The 17,008-nt window shown below is 52.5% G+C and overlaps 1 protein-coding gene across 1 annotated transcript in view; it reads right to left on the bottom strand.

The window, feature by feature from the left end:
- Window positions 1-17,008, bottom strand: part of SH3RF1 (SH3 domain containing ring finger 1) — a 153,160-nt gene that overhangs the window by 33,156 nt on the left and 102,996 nt on the right. The window contains 1 exon segment of the mRNA XM_067040083.1: window positions 2,671-2,973. Coding sequence (XP_066896184.1) covers window positions 2,671-2,973 — 303 coding nt within the window.

Raw genomic sequence — 17,008 nt, 5'->3', positions numbered from 1 at the left:
AGGCGGGGTGACGAGCTCGAACGAGCCCGTGAACCTGGACAGTCACGTTGTGAGGGCGTGGGGTAGACCACAGGCCACCTGGGGTCTCTGCCCGCACGGCCCTGGATGTGGAGGGCCCTGCAGGCCCCAGCTCCACGCGGGCAGCGGAAGAGACAGAGTCACCAAAGGGTGACCAAGGGCAGAAGTAAGCGGCAGGAGTGAGCGGGCCGAGCGGAGCGGGTCCAGGACGAGTGCCCTGCACAGGTGGGGCGGCCTGGCTTTCTGTTGTGCTCACTCCTTCCCGCGGGGCTGCACACCGGCTTGGCTTCCTCCCCGGGAAAGGGCTACGTGGCGAGCGGGGAAGGCAAAGAGGAAGGAGTGGCTGGACCTTCTTGCTTCCCCTGAAGCTGCCGGCCAACACAAAAATGCTACAAAGCACTGAACATCAAGAATCACTCCTGCAGCTGGCAGAGGGCACAAAACATCGAGGGTGCGGCCAGAGGAGCAGACAGACGCCTAGCTGCTGTGACACCACGTGCTTTGCAGACGCCCGTCACAGACATCTGTGCACACCTGTGCTGGGGACCTGCCTGACAGCACAGCCTACACACCACCTTCCAGCTCTCGCGTTTGACGGTGCCAGAGTCACCAATACGACAGCAAGCAAGCCGTCGGCTCCCTTCTGTCCTGCAGGATTTCGACGTGACAGCGCGATCTCTAAGTGCCATCCGGAAACACAAGGACGAGCCCGGACGGACAGGGGAGCTGACCTGGAGGCGACATCAGCAGCCTGACCCCCTCCACGTGGCTTTCGTTCAGGTGCGAGAGGATGAACGTTCACTGCTGCAGGCCCCGTGCTTTGGATTTTCTCATCAAAGCAACCAAACCGCGTGAAGCAAGGGCAAGAAGGACACGAGGCCCAAAGCAGGAGACACATCCAGCCTAGGGACCATCCCATCCACAGCAGGTCCGTCCTGGGTTGGGCTGGGCTGGTCCTGCTTCACCGTGGCCCGCAGCGCCCGGTGATGGGCCCAGGACCCGGGGCCAGGTGTGCGTGCCGGAGCCGAGGCCGGAGAACCCAGGCAGCACTGCAAACCTCTCCCATCTCTTCTAGAAATAACTTCTCCCTGAGGCAACATGTTAGCACTGAGAACAGAACCTGTTAGAACACGGGGAGGCTGTCTTCATGGAAACAGAGAGGAGCCCATTTCCTCAGCTACTGCGCTCAAGTCACAAACAGCCCCGCCCTCCCGTGCCCACGCCCAGCGCCATGCCCGACACCGGGGTCTCTGGGACAGACGCTGGGTGACCCGCCTTCCCCTACACCTTCTCCACGGCCACAGACGGCCGTCCACACCTCCAAGTCTGTGCCCTGCTGAGCCGCTCCGAGCCCCAGCAGAAGCTCACCTTTTATTTCAAGAAAACCTCACCGTGAATGCTGCTAAGGTCACAACATGAAAAACACAGTCCCGCGACCCGATTTTCCATAGGGAAGAGCCCTCGTCACCAGCCCCTCCCTAGGGGCCTCCCTCGGAGAGGGACCTGCAGCTTTGACCCCTCCAGGGTCACCCCCCTCGTACCCCTTGCTCAGACCTGGCACTGGGTCTATTTCCACAGGCTTGACCCCTTCCCGGTTCCCCTCTATGCACACTGTCCGAGCGACTCACTCAGTCAACAAATGTTTACGCTGCTTACTGTCTGTCTGACGCTTGGGAGCAGCAGTGAACAGACAAAGCCCTCTCCCCTCTTCCGCGTGTGTGTGTGTCCATGTGTGTATCTCTGTGTGCGTGTCCGTGTCCTACTTCCCCTGCAGGGTCACGTGCCATGGCCACACCACCTAAAGAAACGCTGCTGAGCCAGAATCCCATTCAGAAACTACGAGACTCAGTGTGGACCTGCAGGACGGGGTCAAGTGGCATTTCGATAACCTCGGGAAGGAATGTCAAACGCTGCACCGCACGTTTTTATTCCGTGGTCCAAAACAGGCATGTATCAACCTGTGTAGTATATGTTTGTTTCTGCAAAGCGCAGTGGAATGTATATAAAACCTGCATGAATTTTAAGATGAAACACAAGACTTGAAAGCACCGTCTCCCGCTGCGGCAGGCTGCTCAGGACGGCTCTCTGGGCTCCGGTGGTAGAGGACACAGCTGTCCTGTTTGCCAGATGAACTAGCAACGTTCCCAATCATCGTTGTGTATTTCTATTAACACAAGAATAACTCGTAGCTACGTCTTAAGGCCACGTAAAGTCCTGATGGACTAACGAGTTAAAAAAATAACACGAGGCCCATTTCTAGTTTAAACTAAATGTTTCTTCCCGTCCTTTCCCTGTAACTCTGACTGGAAGCCTAAACCCAATGGTAAGTGACACAGACGCAGGCAGCTGCAAACCCCACATTGTGACCACGGCACCTCCAGCCTGGGTGGAGATGAGGTTTCAGGGGGCGAGAAGGCTCTGTCCCGCTGAATGGGGGGGCCCGATGGGGAAAGCACTCAGCACGACTGCAGTCATCTTGTAATGGCCGCTCTGCCCTTTGGAGGTGACTGAGCTGACCCGGGGACATCCAGGCTGGATTCCGCCCCCCACCCCCCGTTCCACCCACAAACGCAGAGGGCTTTGCCCTGGGAGAGCTGCTATCCCCCGAAAGGCTGACACCACGGTGGCCCCGGGGCTGGGCAGCGCGGGTACCTGAGAGGGGGCGCTGCACGAGAGCCCGGCCAGCTCGCCGATGCGCGCGGCGGCCGTGGGGTTGCTGGAGCTGATGAGGACGGGGGGGCTGATCTCCATGGAGTGGCGCTGCTGGGTGGCCTGAGACGCCTTGCTGGCCGTGGTCAGGGAGGTGAACGAGTGCCGCTTCTTCGTGTTCTTCTTGGCTTCGGGCTGCTTGGGGGCCGCGCTGCTCGGGGCAGCAGCCGGGGCCCCCTCCCCGGCGCCAACGCCCCCCGCGGGAGGCTGGTCCCACTCGATCAGCTGCTTGGCCGCCGAGTTAAACTGCAAACCAGCAGAGGACACGAGAAGGTCAGGTGACAGGTATTCTCGACACCCTTGTATCTGAAGCTGGACGTCATCACTTTAAAATTGGCAGGTGCAAGTACGCCTTTTTGCCCACGTGAGATACCGTATGTACATCACAGAGAGAGATGCTCAACCAAGGACAAACGATTCCAATGCAACACCAGCAAGATTAAGAACATTTTTATCCCCCGAGAGTCTTCAGAATATCTAATGTTAAACGTTGCCAGTAACAAATAAAGATTTATTTCGGCCCCCGAGGAAATGCAGGGAACGGGGGCGGTGGGGGGTGGGGGGTGGGGAGCAGGGTGTGTGGCCTCAGGGCAGCCTCTACTGCTTGGGAACAGCTGGGCTCCGCTCAGAGTCGGACCTGCAGGGCAGCTGCCACCGGGGACTGCGGGCAAGACCTCCACCGTGAACCTGGCACACTTCCACGGGAACTACCGCCCCCTACCTCCCCGTCCTGGGGGGGCCCTCACAGAAGTGTCGGCAGACACTCCTGATTACTTTTGTCATGTCATGTGCCCGCGATTTTCCTGAGCTTAAATTTTGAATTATAGTACGTTGAGACCTGAAATCCAAGTCCTGCTGCCAAGTGAACTTGGCCTGTTTGAAAAGTCTGAGGGTAAAGTCAGGGCCCGACGGTTTGTCAAAAGCTGCCCACGGGGTTGGGAACGCCAGCAAGAAAGAACACAGGGCGTTTCTGTTCCCTATGGTCAAATACAACATTTCTAGAAAGCTTGCAGGACAAGCAGCCGCGTATGTACTTACCCAGATAGTACGGGAACGGGAAACACTGGGCATAGTTTAACCTCTTAACAACCATGAAGATGAAAAACAATAAGCTCCTCAAAGAGAACTGGGGAAACAGCGAGGAGAGTGTGGATTTTCCCAACCCAGCACTTTGCACATGCCTCGTTCATCCAGCGCTCTTTTCGCACCTAACTGGCTTTAGAACTGTATCTCCCCAACCGTGGACGAGGACGTCCTTCCAGGAGGATGGAAATCCTGTTGCGGTACTGAAAGATATGAACTTGCTCTGGCACCGGCGGCTCAGGAAGTTGGTGACTGAGCCCTGAAGCCGGTGCTTCCAGATGAAAACCGACTAAGAGGGTTCCTGCGGCTTCCTGGGGACCCGCCGTCACGCGGCCTGACAGCTTTTCTATCCCAAGCCCACCCCTCCTTCAGACCGCAGGGATTCTATCCACGTAAAAACTTTCAAGACTCGCAGGCGGTAACGCCCCAGCAATGCCGGGCGATGCCCGAGTGCCAGGGGAGGGGAATCATGACTCCAGCGGGTGTTGGGGACGAAGGCTGAGCTGCTGGGAAGGGGCGGCATTTGGCCCGGAGACCCCGTGTTCACAATGCTGCCTTGGGCCCAAGACAATCCTATGCCCAAGGAAGCAAGGCCATCGTGGCTCTGTTTTCATGGCAGGAGTGGCCCAGACCTCAGGACAGAGCAGCAGACTGTGTGGGGCGAGGGTCCTTGTTGCTGCACAGGCTGGGGACCCGGGTCTCAAATTGAAGCAGACAGACCAGTCCCTTCATTCCCCTCACCCCAAACCCACCACCCAGCGAGACGGAAGACCAGGACTATGATGCCAGAGCTCAGGGGTCTGGGCATGCCTCCTTCCAGGGTGAGCTCACCTTGACAGGAGAGCAAGGACCCGACAACGGCTTTTCATGGCATTTCGAGGAACTCTGTATGAGCTCCAGTGTGGCTTTCTTTCCACGACCTTCTCTAGCCACAACACCTAAGAGTTCACTGTCCACCCACGGAACAAACCTGTGCCCTGAAACACCTTCCTCCCAGCCCTGGGTGAGGAGTGGCTGGTAACACTCAGGGTGGATACCAGGTAGTTCAGTAGCCTGGAGCAGAAAGCAGGGGCCAGCAGGGTTTGTGGATCTTAAAACTGTAAATGTCCCTTTTTGGGAAACCCTGAAATTAGAAGGAATTAGTCTTTGAGAGCTATCGGAAGCATAAATGAACACGAGAAAGGAAATACTGACATAATAATAGTAATAACAACAGTAATAACAAGGCAGTTTAAGAAACATCAAGATATTTTCTGTGTGTGCAGCTGGCCTCTTTGCTAAAGAGAATACAGTCTTTTTAAAATCCAGTTCTTAAATTTTTCTAAAAGAGAGCAAAAAAATTTAATGAGAACTAAGCTGAATAGTCACCGTTTTATGTACAGCTTTGCAGAGGATCAGCCTCTAGGTTCTGAGCTTCAGAGGCTACACATAGTAGGTCTGTGCAGAGGGACCTTTTCTAATTCATAGTCCACTAGGCTGTTTGTTCCTCAACATGATGGTTTTTCAATAAAAGGCAAGTAAGACTTTAAAATACATATTACAAAAGTAATACATGTCCATTACTTTTAACAGGAGATAGCGTAATTTATGGTGAGTAAAAAGTGACGGGCCTCAGCCACGTCCTGCCTCTGTCTCCCCCGCCAAACTGTTGCCCAGATCTCTCACGCTCGATAGTCTGGAACATACCCTTCCGTGTACTTTCCATGTAGATGTTGTTCACTGAGCACCTGCTCGATTAATTTGAACACAGATGCAACCAAGCAGCACACACATTCTGTCCTCTCAGAGCACCTCATGAAAAGCCCTTCCTGCGAACCGAGCAGGCTGGCCGCGTGGCTCCCCCTGCTCCCCCCTCTTGTGCACCCCGCCCAACAACCTTATCTGCAAGGCAAACTCCCCAGAGGGAAGCTTTCAGGTCAAAGGGTAGCCCCAAGCATTGTTTGAAGGACAGCGCCTAATTGCACTCCAAGAATGTGTCCGTTTTCATCATCTCTGAGAGCGAATAAAAAGTCCCTGTTTCCCACATTGTTAACGGCGTTAGGTGTCACCATTTTTAAAAATCTTTTTCAGTTACAGTATTAGGTGTTCTCAATCATTTTAAAAAATCTCTATCAGTTACAGTGTTAGGTGTTACCTCTATCAGTTACAGTATTACACGTTATCAATCATTCTTAAAAATCTCTATCAGTTACAATATTAGGTGGTATCAATCATTTTCAAAAAACTCTTATCAGTTGAAGAGGTAATTTGTATTTTCTTTTAATTTGTATTTCTCTATTAATGAGATTAAGCGTCTTTTTTCTTTTCCTAGGATTTCCTTATTCCCACACTTTATCCATTTTTCGATTGAGTTGTATTTTTCTTATAGATTTATAAGTGCTCTGTACAAAGTACAAAAATCATTCTTTAATATACTATGGATGCATGTATGTATATGAATGTGTATATATCTCCATTAAGTTAGAAACATTGTTCCAATTTGTTTTTTAACTTGATATGCTTGTCATATATACATTTTTCTTGGATGTGCAAATTTATTCACCTTTTCCATTATGGCATCTCAAGCTAACATCAGGCTTTAACAATCTTTTTTCTACAATCATTTAAAAAAATAGAGTCACTTTTCTCCTAGTATATTTATGGTTCCTCCCTTTGTCCATCTGTGTCTTTGAACCACGAGGATGTATGGTTTTGTGTAAAGACTGAATCAGAGACAGTGCATTCTTTCTTCCAGTGGCCCAGCAGCTTATATAGCATCCATCCTCTCCTGCCAGCTCTGAAAAGCCACCTTCACAAGCCAGGGTCAAAGGGAGAACCCTCTGCTGCGCTGCCAGGCCCGGTGCCCAGTCCCCAGAGACGATGCTACTGGGTGGAAATTCATGCCACCCCGCCTTCAAAGTAGAAATGGTTGTCTGTCTCATGTTCCAGTCCTCTGCAAACTGTTTTTACACAACGGGCAATGGGGAATTTGCTTCTCCATCAGTCTTCCATCCTTCCCTGCGATTCGGGTGACAAGGCTTTTGTTTTTGGATGATCTAAACACAAAAGCAAGCTTAGTCTTCATTCATAAAAGGAGACTTCCCCACAGCAGAGGGATAAACGGAGAGGCTGAAGGGCGTAGCCGGAAGTCTCTTTTATGGACCCAGAAGCCTCCCCCAGGTATAGCGGCTCCATATGCAGGCGTCTGCAGAGGTGTGCTGAGCGAATAAAGACGTGCTGGCTTCTCAGAACCATCGCGGGAAGGGAGCACCGCCTCAAGACCAGCAGCACTGTCCCACCAAGGTAGAACAAGAGCCACAAGTGCAATGTGACACTGTCCAGTAGCCACATTTTAAAGCATAAAAAGCAGCAGGTAAAATTACTAACGACTCTTACTGAACACATAGGAGATGTTACCCCTGCGGCATGTAATCAGGACACAGTTACGGAGACAAGCGCGCCCCTTGCTCGGTACGAGCTTTGCCATCCCCTGGGCACTGGCCGCTTGCCTGCACCCCAGCTGGGACAGGGCACAGCGACAGTGTCCCCGGGGGCGCGCCAGGAGCTCACGGCGGGGGGGCGTCTGCTGAGGTTCATCAAGCGCAAAAACGTGCAGGAGGGGAAGGACGCCGACGCGCACCTCCGTGGCCCATCTCTGCAGCGTCCTGAGCCCGAACGGCCGGCCAGGAGCACAGCACGGCCAGCCCCTCGCTCAGCAGGCCCTGCCTCGCCGACCCCACTCCCTTAGCTTCCCCTCCGGTGGCCCCGGTGACCGGAAGATAAACACGCTATAGCGTGTTCTTTTCCGGGTTTCTGACCATGAGACGTAAGGCGTGAAGGGAAGGAGCACGTCATCGAAGGCCTGACAGAATTTTTCTTCAGGGGAGCTGAGGAAAGGGCCATCCGAGCCTGGAGGTGAGAGGCGCAGGGGGTCTCGGGCCCCCATCCTAACCGGCTGAGGAACAGCGGGGGCCATTCGAATGCCCCGGCCTCAGGTTTAGACCCCAGGACGGGAACCTCTGTCCCGTGCACGCAGGGGGCACGGGGAAAGCGCCCGTCACCTGCAATGCGCCACACGACGTGGCTTCCTCTCACCGGCCCCCGAGGCCCAGCCTCCCCCTCACTTGCCCCGTCGCCTGGGGCGAGGCGGGCGGGCGCCTCCCGTTTCTCCGACGTCGCCTGAGGCTGGAGTTGGCAGTCTAGAAAGTCTTACGCCCACACAAGGGACAAACGCCTTTTCTCAACACCGAACAGAAAGACCCCCTTCGCCGTAGGCAGAGGCCGAGACCTCGGGTCCACGGTGACCAGAGTTGAAGCTCGGGGAGACCTTCCCTCGCCTCTACTTTCTCTGAGCGACTGTTATAAGCGGGGCGCAGAGCCGGGCGGGGGGAGAGAAACATCCCCTCGACTCGCAGGGAGACAGAAACACCTCCTCGACTCGGGAGAGAAGAGGACCAGGGAAGCGGCACCTGGGTTTCTAGCGGTAATCGGACGCTGTGCCGCCATGTGTCTGCGGAGCTGGGGCGGGCGAGGTCGGGGGACGCCAGCAGCAACGGTGGACGCTTCAGCGACCTAGGGAGGATCTCTCTCTCTCCCTCCTTCCCTCCCTCCCTCTCTCCCTCGCCCTCTCTCTTCCCATCTCTCCCCCAATCTCACTCTCTCTCCTCCTCTCTTCCCATCTCCCCCACACCCCGCCCCGCAACGCAACTGCTGCCAGTGTCAGCTGATTCTTTTTTAAAGGAAAGCTAGACATTTAAGCCTATGTAAAATCTCCTGACTTTCCGTTGGAACAACTAATTAAAACAAAAGCACCCTGCAAGCCAAGCGTGGAAGTCCTGCAGGCCATGCCAGCTGGGGGCTCTGACGGGGCAGGAAGCGCGAAGAACACGCAGGGCCAGGAGGGGGCGACGGCGCCCGGGACTTCCGGCGGCGGCGAGGAGGAGACCAGGGAGGCCGGGCGCGGGGCGGGGCGGGGGCGGGGCGGAGGCCGGGGGCGGGGCAGGGGCCGGGGGTTTTGCCGGGAAAGGAAGAAGCAAGCATCATGGCAGGGGTCACCGTCGCCGGGAGGGTAAAGCACGACCGCGGCCAGCCGGCAGCCAGGAGGGCGATGGGGTGTGTCTCTGTCTCACCAAACACACAAACAAGAAACGTCGGGTAACCTAAAGGATACGTTCAACGACACATTCCATCTTCAAGGACCTCGTGAGTAGATGAAGAAAGAAATATACACACATACGTCTCAGGAGGTTAAGAATACGGAACTGCCATTAAATTCTAAGCAACCGGGCTTCCTTGGTGGCGCAGTGGTTGAGAGTCCGCCTGCTGATGCGGGGGACGCGGGTTCGTGCCCCGGTCCGGGAGGATCCCACATGGCGCGGAGCGGCTGGGCCCGTGAGCCGTGGCCGCTGAAAAAAAAATTCTAAGCAACCATTTGTTGATGTGACAGGACACACGGACAGAAATCCCACATTGATATGTAATCAGTTAATAAACCGGTGAACGATATTTCGCCCCCCTCCCCTGGAACCCAAAGTGTTGGGGGTAGCAGGTGGGAAACAGAGGCCGCCAGGAAGGAACTGGCACAGAACACGATATGCGGCGACCCCGCACAGGGGTTTGGGACCTTCCTCCCCCTTCCCGCCTGCAGAGATGCTTGCTCGCACACATGTGAGGCCTGGGGGACAAGCCACTCCACTGTCACCAGCGCAGCTGCTCCACACCACCTCCCGACACTTCCTGAAACACGTCTACTTCGTTACAGGGAAGCTTCTTCCCAGGAGCTTCATCAAGATGCCAGAGAGGCACACAAATGTGCAGAACACTCACTCTGTCTCTTCCAGAACACAAGACAACCCTCGTTTAAATAAACTGCACCTATTTCACTGCTTTTTTGGGGGGTGGGTGCGTGGGTGCTGCATTGGGTCTTCGTTGCTGTGCACAGGCTTTCTCTGGTTGCAGCCAGCGGGGGCTACTCTTCGTTGCGGTGCGCAGGCTTCTCATTGCGGTGGCTTCTCTCTGTTGTGAAGCAGGGGCTCTAGGCGCACGGGCTTCAGTAGTTGTGACACGTGGGCTCAGCAGTTGTGGCTCACGGGCTTAGTTGCTCCGTGGCATGTGGGATCTTCCTGGACCAGGGATCGAACCCGTGTCCCCTGCATTGGCAGGCGGATTCTTAACCACTGCACTACCAGGGAAGTCCCTACTTCACTTCTTTAAAAAGTCTTAGTGGGCTTCCCTGGTGGCGCAGTGGTTGGGAGTCCGCCTGCCGATGCAGGGGACACGGGTTCGTGCCCCGGTCCGGGAGGATCCCACGTGCTGCGGAGCGGCTGGGCCCGTGAGCCATGGCCGCTGAGCCTGCGCGTCCAGAGCCTGTGCTCCGCAACGGGAGAGGCCACAACAGTGAGAGGCCCGCGTACCACACACACAAAAAAAAACCAAAAAAAAAAAACTTAGTTACTACCAAATTTAGGGTGTGTAAAGCAATGTGATAAAAATTTCAAATAATAAAATTTAAGACCTTAAAATATTGTGGTTTTAATGAATGTGTGATTTTTTACTTAAAAAAGGCAACCTCAGTTCTTTGAAATTGTTGAATAGTTCATCATTTCTGAAAATTAACCTTCTGCATGTTCAAACCTGAAAAGTTGTCACTAGTCTTGATGAAAAATCAAAATGAACTAAACACTTCTTAAGCGAAGCTTGGTAATAACAGTGATCCTGTACCAACCTTAGGAAGACTAGCCATCATCACATGTCCTCGGAGGCAACTGCAGGGCAAGGGGTCTAGGGCAGACACGGGCTGTCTGGGAAAGACCACAATTCACCTCTCAATTACTGGCTGGGTGTCCCTAAACAAGACACTTGTTTAAAAAATGGAAAAATAATCAACTAAATTACAGTTTAGCTCCTAAAATGTTTATTATGCAGTCACAAAAACTGATGGTTAGTAGCACTGTAAGAGTGTAGAAAAAGGCAAAATCATATGTGTGGTCTCATTAAATAAAGCACAGGGAAAAAGAATGGAAGGACATTTACCAAAATTATATGTGATGGTCCCAAGGGTTCTTTCTTTCCTTTCCAACTCTTCTGGAACGTGATTATACCATAGAAATAAAATCATTAAAAATGTTTTTTTATCTACGATGTGGCTCCCAGGAAAACACTGAATCCTACGCACACATAACTACACTCTTGGCTGTCAGAATGGACAAGCTGCATACCAGGGAAGTTTGACACGAGGAGAGGGTTGCTCTGTTTTGTTTCTGCAAAGGAGAATCACGGAAGAATGGCTTCATGAGAAATGATAGTTTTCCCCAGGACCCTGAAGAAAGGGTGAGCTTTCCGCAGACGCATGGACCAGGAAACATCTCTGATGAGCTGCAAAGGTATGGAAAATCCCCAGGTATGGAATTTTCCAGGAACGATCATCAGGCCAACTTAGTGAGGACCCAGGGGAATACGGCCAGGCTAAAGAATTTGAGGGCTCCTGGGGGCAAGCGCTACGGACATTAGACACCAACTGGTCTTTACCCTTGGCCTCCGCTCCAGGCTCCACAGGACGCCTGCAGGTTTATGTTCTATGAAACTACCCAGAGTGCTGGAAACTGCCTGCTCACGAAGCGAGAAGTCGATAAACATTAACCCATCTTTAGAATCTCAGCTCCCGGAATGTTTTCCTGATGGAAAACAAAAGGAAACTCTTAAATTGGAAAGAGGCTGCTTCATGATAGATGGGGCGCAAACTGCCCTAAATAAATCCGTACCTAATTTACAGGGCTCCTTTTCTGATTGGGTCTGGCCAGATTGCCTCGAGCTGTCTGCAGCGAGCGGGGGGGTTTTCCTGGAGTCCAGAGACCTGCCTCTGCCCTGAGAAATTCGGAATCCAGAGAGCCTCTCCCCTTCCGTCATTGTGGCGAAACGAAATGCAACTATTACTGGCACCAAGCTGACAGCTCTCAGAGGACACGAGGACCCGCAGCACGGGACAGAGCCCACGGGGCTGAAAGCGCTACTCAGAGCAGGGCCGGTGTAGACTTGGAGGTGAACAAATGTATTACACTGGGCACGGGGGAAGTCTCCCTCACCGGTTCCTCAACAGCAACTCTAGATTTCATTTATAGAAATTAATTTACCTCAAAAATGGAGGGAGACAGTTGGTGCAGCAACCAACTGCCTTCCTGAATTCCCAACCATTTCTCTAAATGTATTTTATATAAATTACTTCGCTTCAGAGTTGAAGGGGTATTTGGAAGCCAAGCAATATCATAATTCTCTTTCCAACTCCCCCCCCCAATTTTCCTACATTTCTCGTTTAAAAAGAAAAGATTTCAGTGAATTGAACATTTCACTTTTGCATTTAAAAGGAAAAGAATACATCCCAAAATACGAATGACAAAATATCTTTTTACATTGTTCAATCAGCTCTCTCTGATTAAGAGATCAAAGACGACGATGTGGATCCTCGGCCCTCATTACTCTCCAGAGCAGGGGTCCCCAACTGGCTGAATGTTAGGGACCGGGCTGCACGGCAGGGGGTGAGCGGCGGGCCAGCAAGCGAAGCTCCATCTGTATTTACAGCCGCTCCCCATCGCTCACATTACCGCCTGAGCTCCGCCTCCTGACAGATCAGCGGCGTTAGATTCTCACGGCAGCGCGAACCCTACTGTGAACTGCGCACGCGAGGGCTCTAGGTTGTGTGCTTCTTATGAGAATCTAATGCCTGATGATCTGAGGTGGAGCCGAGGCGGTGATGCTGGCGCTGGGGAGGGGCTGCAGATACAGATGACCATCAGCAGAGAGGTTTGACGGCACAGAGACCATCATAAGTCAACTGCAGACTCACGTCAAAACTCTATCAGTGAGTGGCAAGTGAAAACAAACTCAGGGCTCCCACTGATTCTTCATTATGGTGAGTTGCGTAATTATTTCATCATATATTACAATGTAATAATAACAGAAATAAAGTGCACAATAAATGTAATGCGCCTGAACCATCCCCAAACAATTCCCACCCCACCGCCAGTCCATGGAAAAATTGTCTTCCATGAAACAGGTCCCTGGTGCCCAAAAAGGTTAGGGACCACTGGTCTAGCAGAGACTCCAAGAAGTAAAGTGAACAATGCTCTCCTTAGCTCCTTCAAGGGGCACCTTGGAAACTTCAAACCCGATACCTAAACCTGCACCTGTAATTCCCTGAAACACAGATGACATCTCCCAAGTCCCCATGTCCAGAGAAAAGGAAGCTATCACCCCCCTGAAGGCCACTAGTACTCCGGGAGACCCACACACGTGACCTTCCACAGTTAAAGCTGATGACACTGTTCTGTTCCCTGGCCATAGAAATGTCTCCCAAGGCTTGTCTGATTCTGAAAGCTGAAAACAGCAAACCTCTTTACACTTTACATATGCGCAGTTTATCATATGTCACTGATAACTCCATAAAGTTATTTTAAAGCAGTGAGTATCCTTAACAATCAGGCCACCCTACATCTGCTCAAAGTGAGCCAAAGGTGAAAATTCATCTCAGAACGTATCAAGGAGATAATCCATAGAGGCTCCAGGATCTAATCCACAGAGTACGGCCACCGTTATTTTAGTCTGGAAAATTCTAAACTAGGCATAACCAAAGATTCACCCAGCTTCATTAAAAACCAGTCTCCCTAAAGTCACTGCAGAGACCTTGTGCTTTGAGGATGGTGGGGCCCCGATGTATCACTAAGCTAAACCGATGAGAAAATACATGGCTGGGTAGCGAACGCTGGGCATTCTAGCTGACAAATGTCAAAGGTGGCCACATCTGAAACCAGTTCATCCCTGATGTCGGCTCAAAAGGTCCTTGGGTTGCTCGCTCATTCATTCAACCCATGTTTACTGAGGGTCAACCAGGGGGAGGTGACACGCGGGGACCTCGGGAGAGCGGGTGAACCAGACGAGATGCTGACGCTGGGAGCTCACGTTCCATGCAGGGCGGACACTGGGAGCCAGTGACCTCCAGAGATGTGACAGCTACAGGGGACGAGATGCGGTGGAGTGATTACAGTGACAGCGGTGGCGACGGCCACAGTCCCCCCCTACACACCTCTCGCTAGTTGCAGGCAGCGCACGGCACCACGGGACGACCTCACCCTGAGGGCTCTACTATTTTACACATGAGGAGACCGGTCACGCCACAATCACCGGTCCAGCCAAGACTGGAATCCAGGCCGTCTGGGCTCCGAGCCCAAGGTTTTCCAGGATCACGGCACCTGGTGGGTGAGGCAAAGCAGGTGGAAGAGGAAGAACCTCTTCAGACGAGGCGGCGAGGGCAGGTGTGCCCGCAGAGGTGACATCGGGGCAGCGATCTACCTAACCCGAGGATGCAGCCCTTCCTTCCGGCACTTACCTACAGAGCCAGACGGCTGCCTACCAGGCCACGCCCACCTCACGCCACTGCCGACCAGGCCACGCCCACCCAACGCCACTGCCTACCAGGCCACGCCCACCTCAGGCCACTGCCGACCAGGCCACGCCCACCTCACGCCACCCGCACACGAGGAGTGCGCACTTGTACAGTCTATCTGCCCCAGAGTTGCTAAACAACTTTTTTTGGTTGAAAAAACTGGGTAAGTGACAGTTTACATGAATGCTAAGAATCAAAATATTGTACGACACATTTAATAAAAATGTATAGCTCATAAGCCTACAATACACAACCATGTTTGAAAATCATCCAAAAATGCCATGTTTAGCACTTACTTCATTCAAACCTTTGGCTTGCTAAGAATTATGTCATATTTGTCCAAATGACCAGGAAATGTGAATGAGTCAGCTCTGAATTCATGAGGGTGTTAAAACCATTCGGTTTTGGAGAAGCCTGATATTAATGAACAACAACAACAAAAAAAGCAAGCTCCTGATTCCTTTTTAAAAACGCACTCACTCCTTGACAAATACACCTTTTTACACATATCCTGACACGGTGTCCCCAAGAGTCCCCTGGGTTTCCCCAAGAGACATCCATCTTCCCTACAGAACAGAGCCCACAGCCTCGGGGCTCTGACGGGAGGGTCTCGGGGGGGCGTGACGGTGATCGAGGCAGGAGACCCCTCATCTTCACAGAGACCCGAGGGGCAGAATTCAAGGACATTCACATGGCCGTTCTCTCCCTAGTCACCCCCAACCAGACTCTCCTTCTCTGCTCAAAGCCTGAGGAATCTGGTCCTTTAATCAGAGGCCATTTGTCGGCAAGTCACCGTCTTCTCACCTCCTGTGATACGGGTGTGGAGGGCGGGGCACAGTCCTGGTGCTGGAGGGGAAGGCGGAAGGGAGGTGGGGAGCAGGGATGGGGAGGGCCCAGCACCCCAGCACTGCCTCTCATGCCCTGGGTCCCCCCGCTCAGCTCTCGCTCCTCAGCCATCACTGACTCTCAGCTCCCACCCAACTCGACCCCAGAGGTCCTGCTCCAGGCCTGCATCCCCTCCCCTAGCCCACCCTGCTCAGAGACTCTGCCACAGGCAAGTTCCGTGGGCATCTCCACGGACCAGCCACCCAGCAGGAGTGGGGCTTCCAGCTTCCGCCGTGACAGGCCCAGATGCCACTCTGCAGACTCAGCTCTGAACTCACTTCCGCACGAGACGCGGCGCTGAGATTCTCTTATAGGACCACCGCTACCCTCTGGGTCACGGTCCGAGCTGAGCTCCACACCGCGGCGCACAGGACACAGCAGGGCCAGGCCCCCTGAGACACATCATCACACACGACCTCTCACACCCTGGGGGCTGAGAGTCTGCGGGGGCAACATGTGAAACGCGCAAAGGCACCGAACACTGGTGGGAACCTAAATGTATACCTACAAGGTGTAAGAAAATAACTTACAAGTGGATTTTTGTAACACAGCCTGTTTTTACAGTGAGGTATGGTCTGGACCCTGAAGGGGTTTACAGAGCAAGAGAAAGACATTATTCAGGAAAAAGCCCCGGTTTTTGATTCCCACGGTTAGCTGGCTTCGCTCCACGTGAGGCCGCCCTGTAAGACAGTTTATGCTTTACCTGAATGGCTGAATTTCGGGAGGTTGCTACTGAAATCTGCCACCCCTTCTTCCCCTAAAGGCTGAATCCCCATGTTAATCCCCAGCTGCCAGAAGCTTCCATCCGATGGCCTGACATCAAAGGGAAGCTCACGGTCTCCCCGGGAGAGAGGATTTGTTCACCTCGTCTCAACTGGCAAAACTGTGGTTCAAATGAGGAAAATACTCCCGTGAAAGGAAAGAGGCAGAAGAATGAAAGTATTTTCCACTTGGGCAGACGTTTATCTTTCCAACCGAAGTCAGAGTAAATAATCCTCATGACTCAGGTGACTCTCGGGGACTCTGGGTTTGCCGTGGGTGGATCTTTCATGCCTATCATGCAATTCTACACCTGCCCAGTAACAAAAGCACAGCAGTCCTCTTCCACGCCTCACACGCCAAGCGCTAGCATGTAGTATTGCTAATACCCAGCAAGTGAAGACAGGCTCTCGCGACTAAGCTTGCAGTACCCACACTCCTCACTGTAACGATTCAGATGCTTGGGAATGCGTGTAACTCTTCGTGACCGCAGTCAGAATACGTAAATAACGTGCAGGAAGCATTACCTGAGAGCTAGGAGTTTTTTTTGTTCTGTTGTTTACTTTCAAAGGAGGAAAAAATATTTTAATAAACAGGAACACCTGAAGGATATGGATAAACGTCAAGGCTTTTACGTGGTCTGAATTACGTTTCCACGGATACACGGTAGTCCAGGGGGGTTCTAGGAAAACGCCGGCCATCAGAACCAAAATAAACGCCTCAGATGCAAAGACGGGAACACAAGTGGTGTGGGTTTTCCTTTTTACATCTGAAGACACACGCTTTGATATCTTAAACGGGAGAATTACTTTCAATTTCCCGACCTGTGCCGTCTCTCACTTTCTGGCCTGTGCACATGCTGGCTGTGCTGCATGGGTGTCCTTCCTGCCATAACAATGCACCTTTTCCATGCACATTTACCCAGGACACAGACATCACTAAGAAACTGCTTCTTCCCAGAAGACTTCTGTGACCTCGGCTAACCTCGTACGGTTGTTTGGGCCGGTCTTTCGTTCTTTGAAAATCCCTCCAATTTTGTTTTTGGCATGAAAGTCTCATGACTAAAGGACACGAACGTTTATGATATATGATGTAATAAGGCTGAATGTAAATTGTTACTTCCTAGTTCATTCTTACTTT

The sequence above is a fragment of the Kogia breviceps genome, chromosome 8, assembly GCF_026419965.1.
Source record: "Kogia breviceps isolate mKogBre1 chromosome 8, mKogBre1 haplotype 1, whole genome shotgun sequence".
In the NCBI taxonomy this organism is placed as follows: Eukaryota; Metazoa; Chordata; class Mammalia; order Artiodactyla; family Physeteridae; genus Kogia; species Kogia breviceps.
This window is presented reverse-complemented; position numbering and strand designations above follow the sequence as displayed.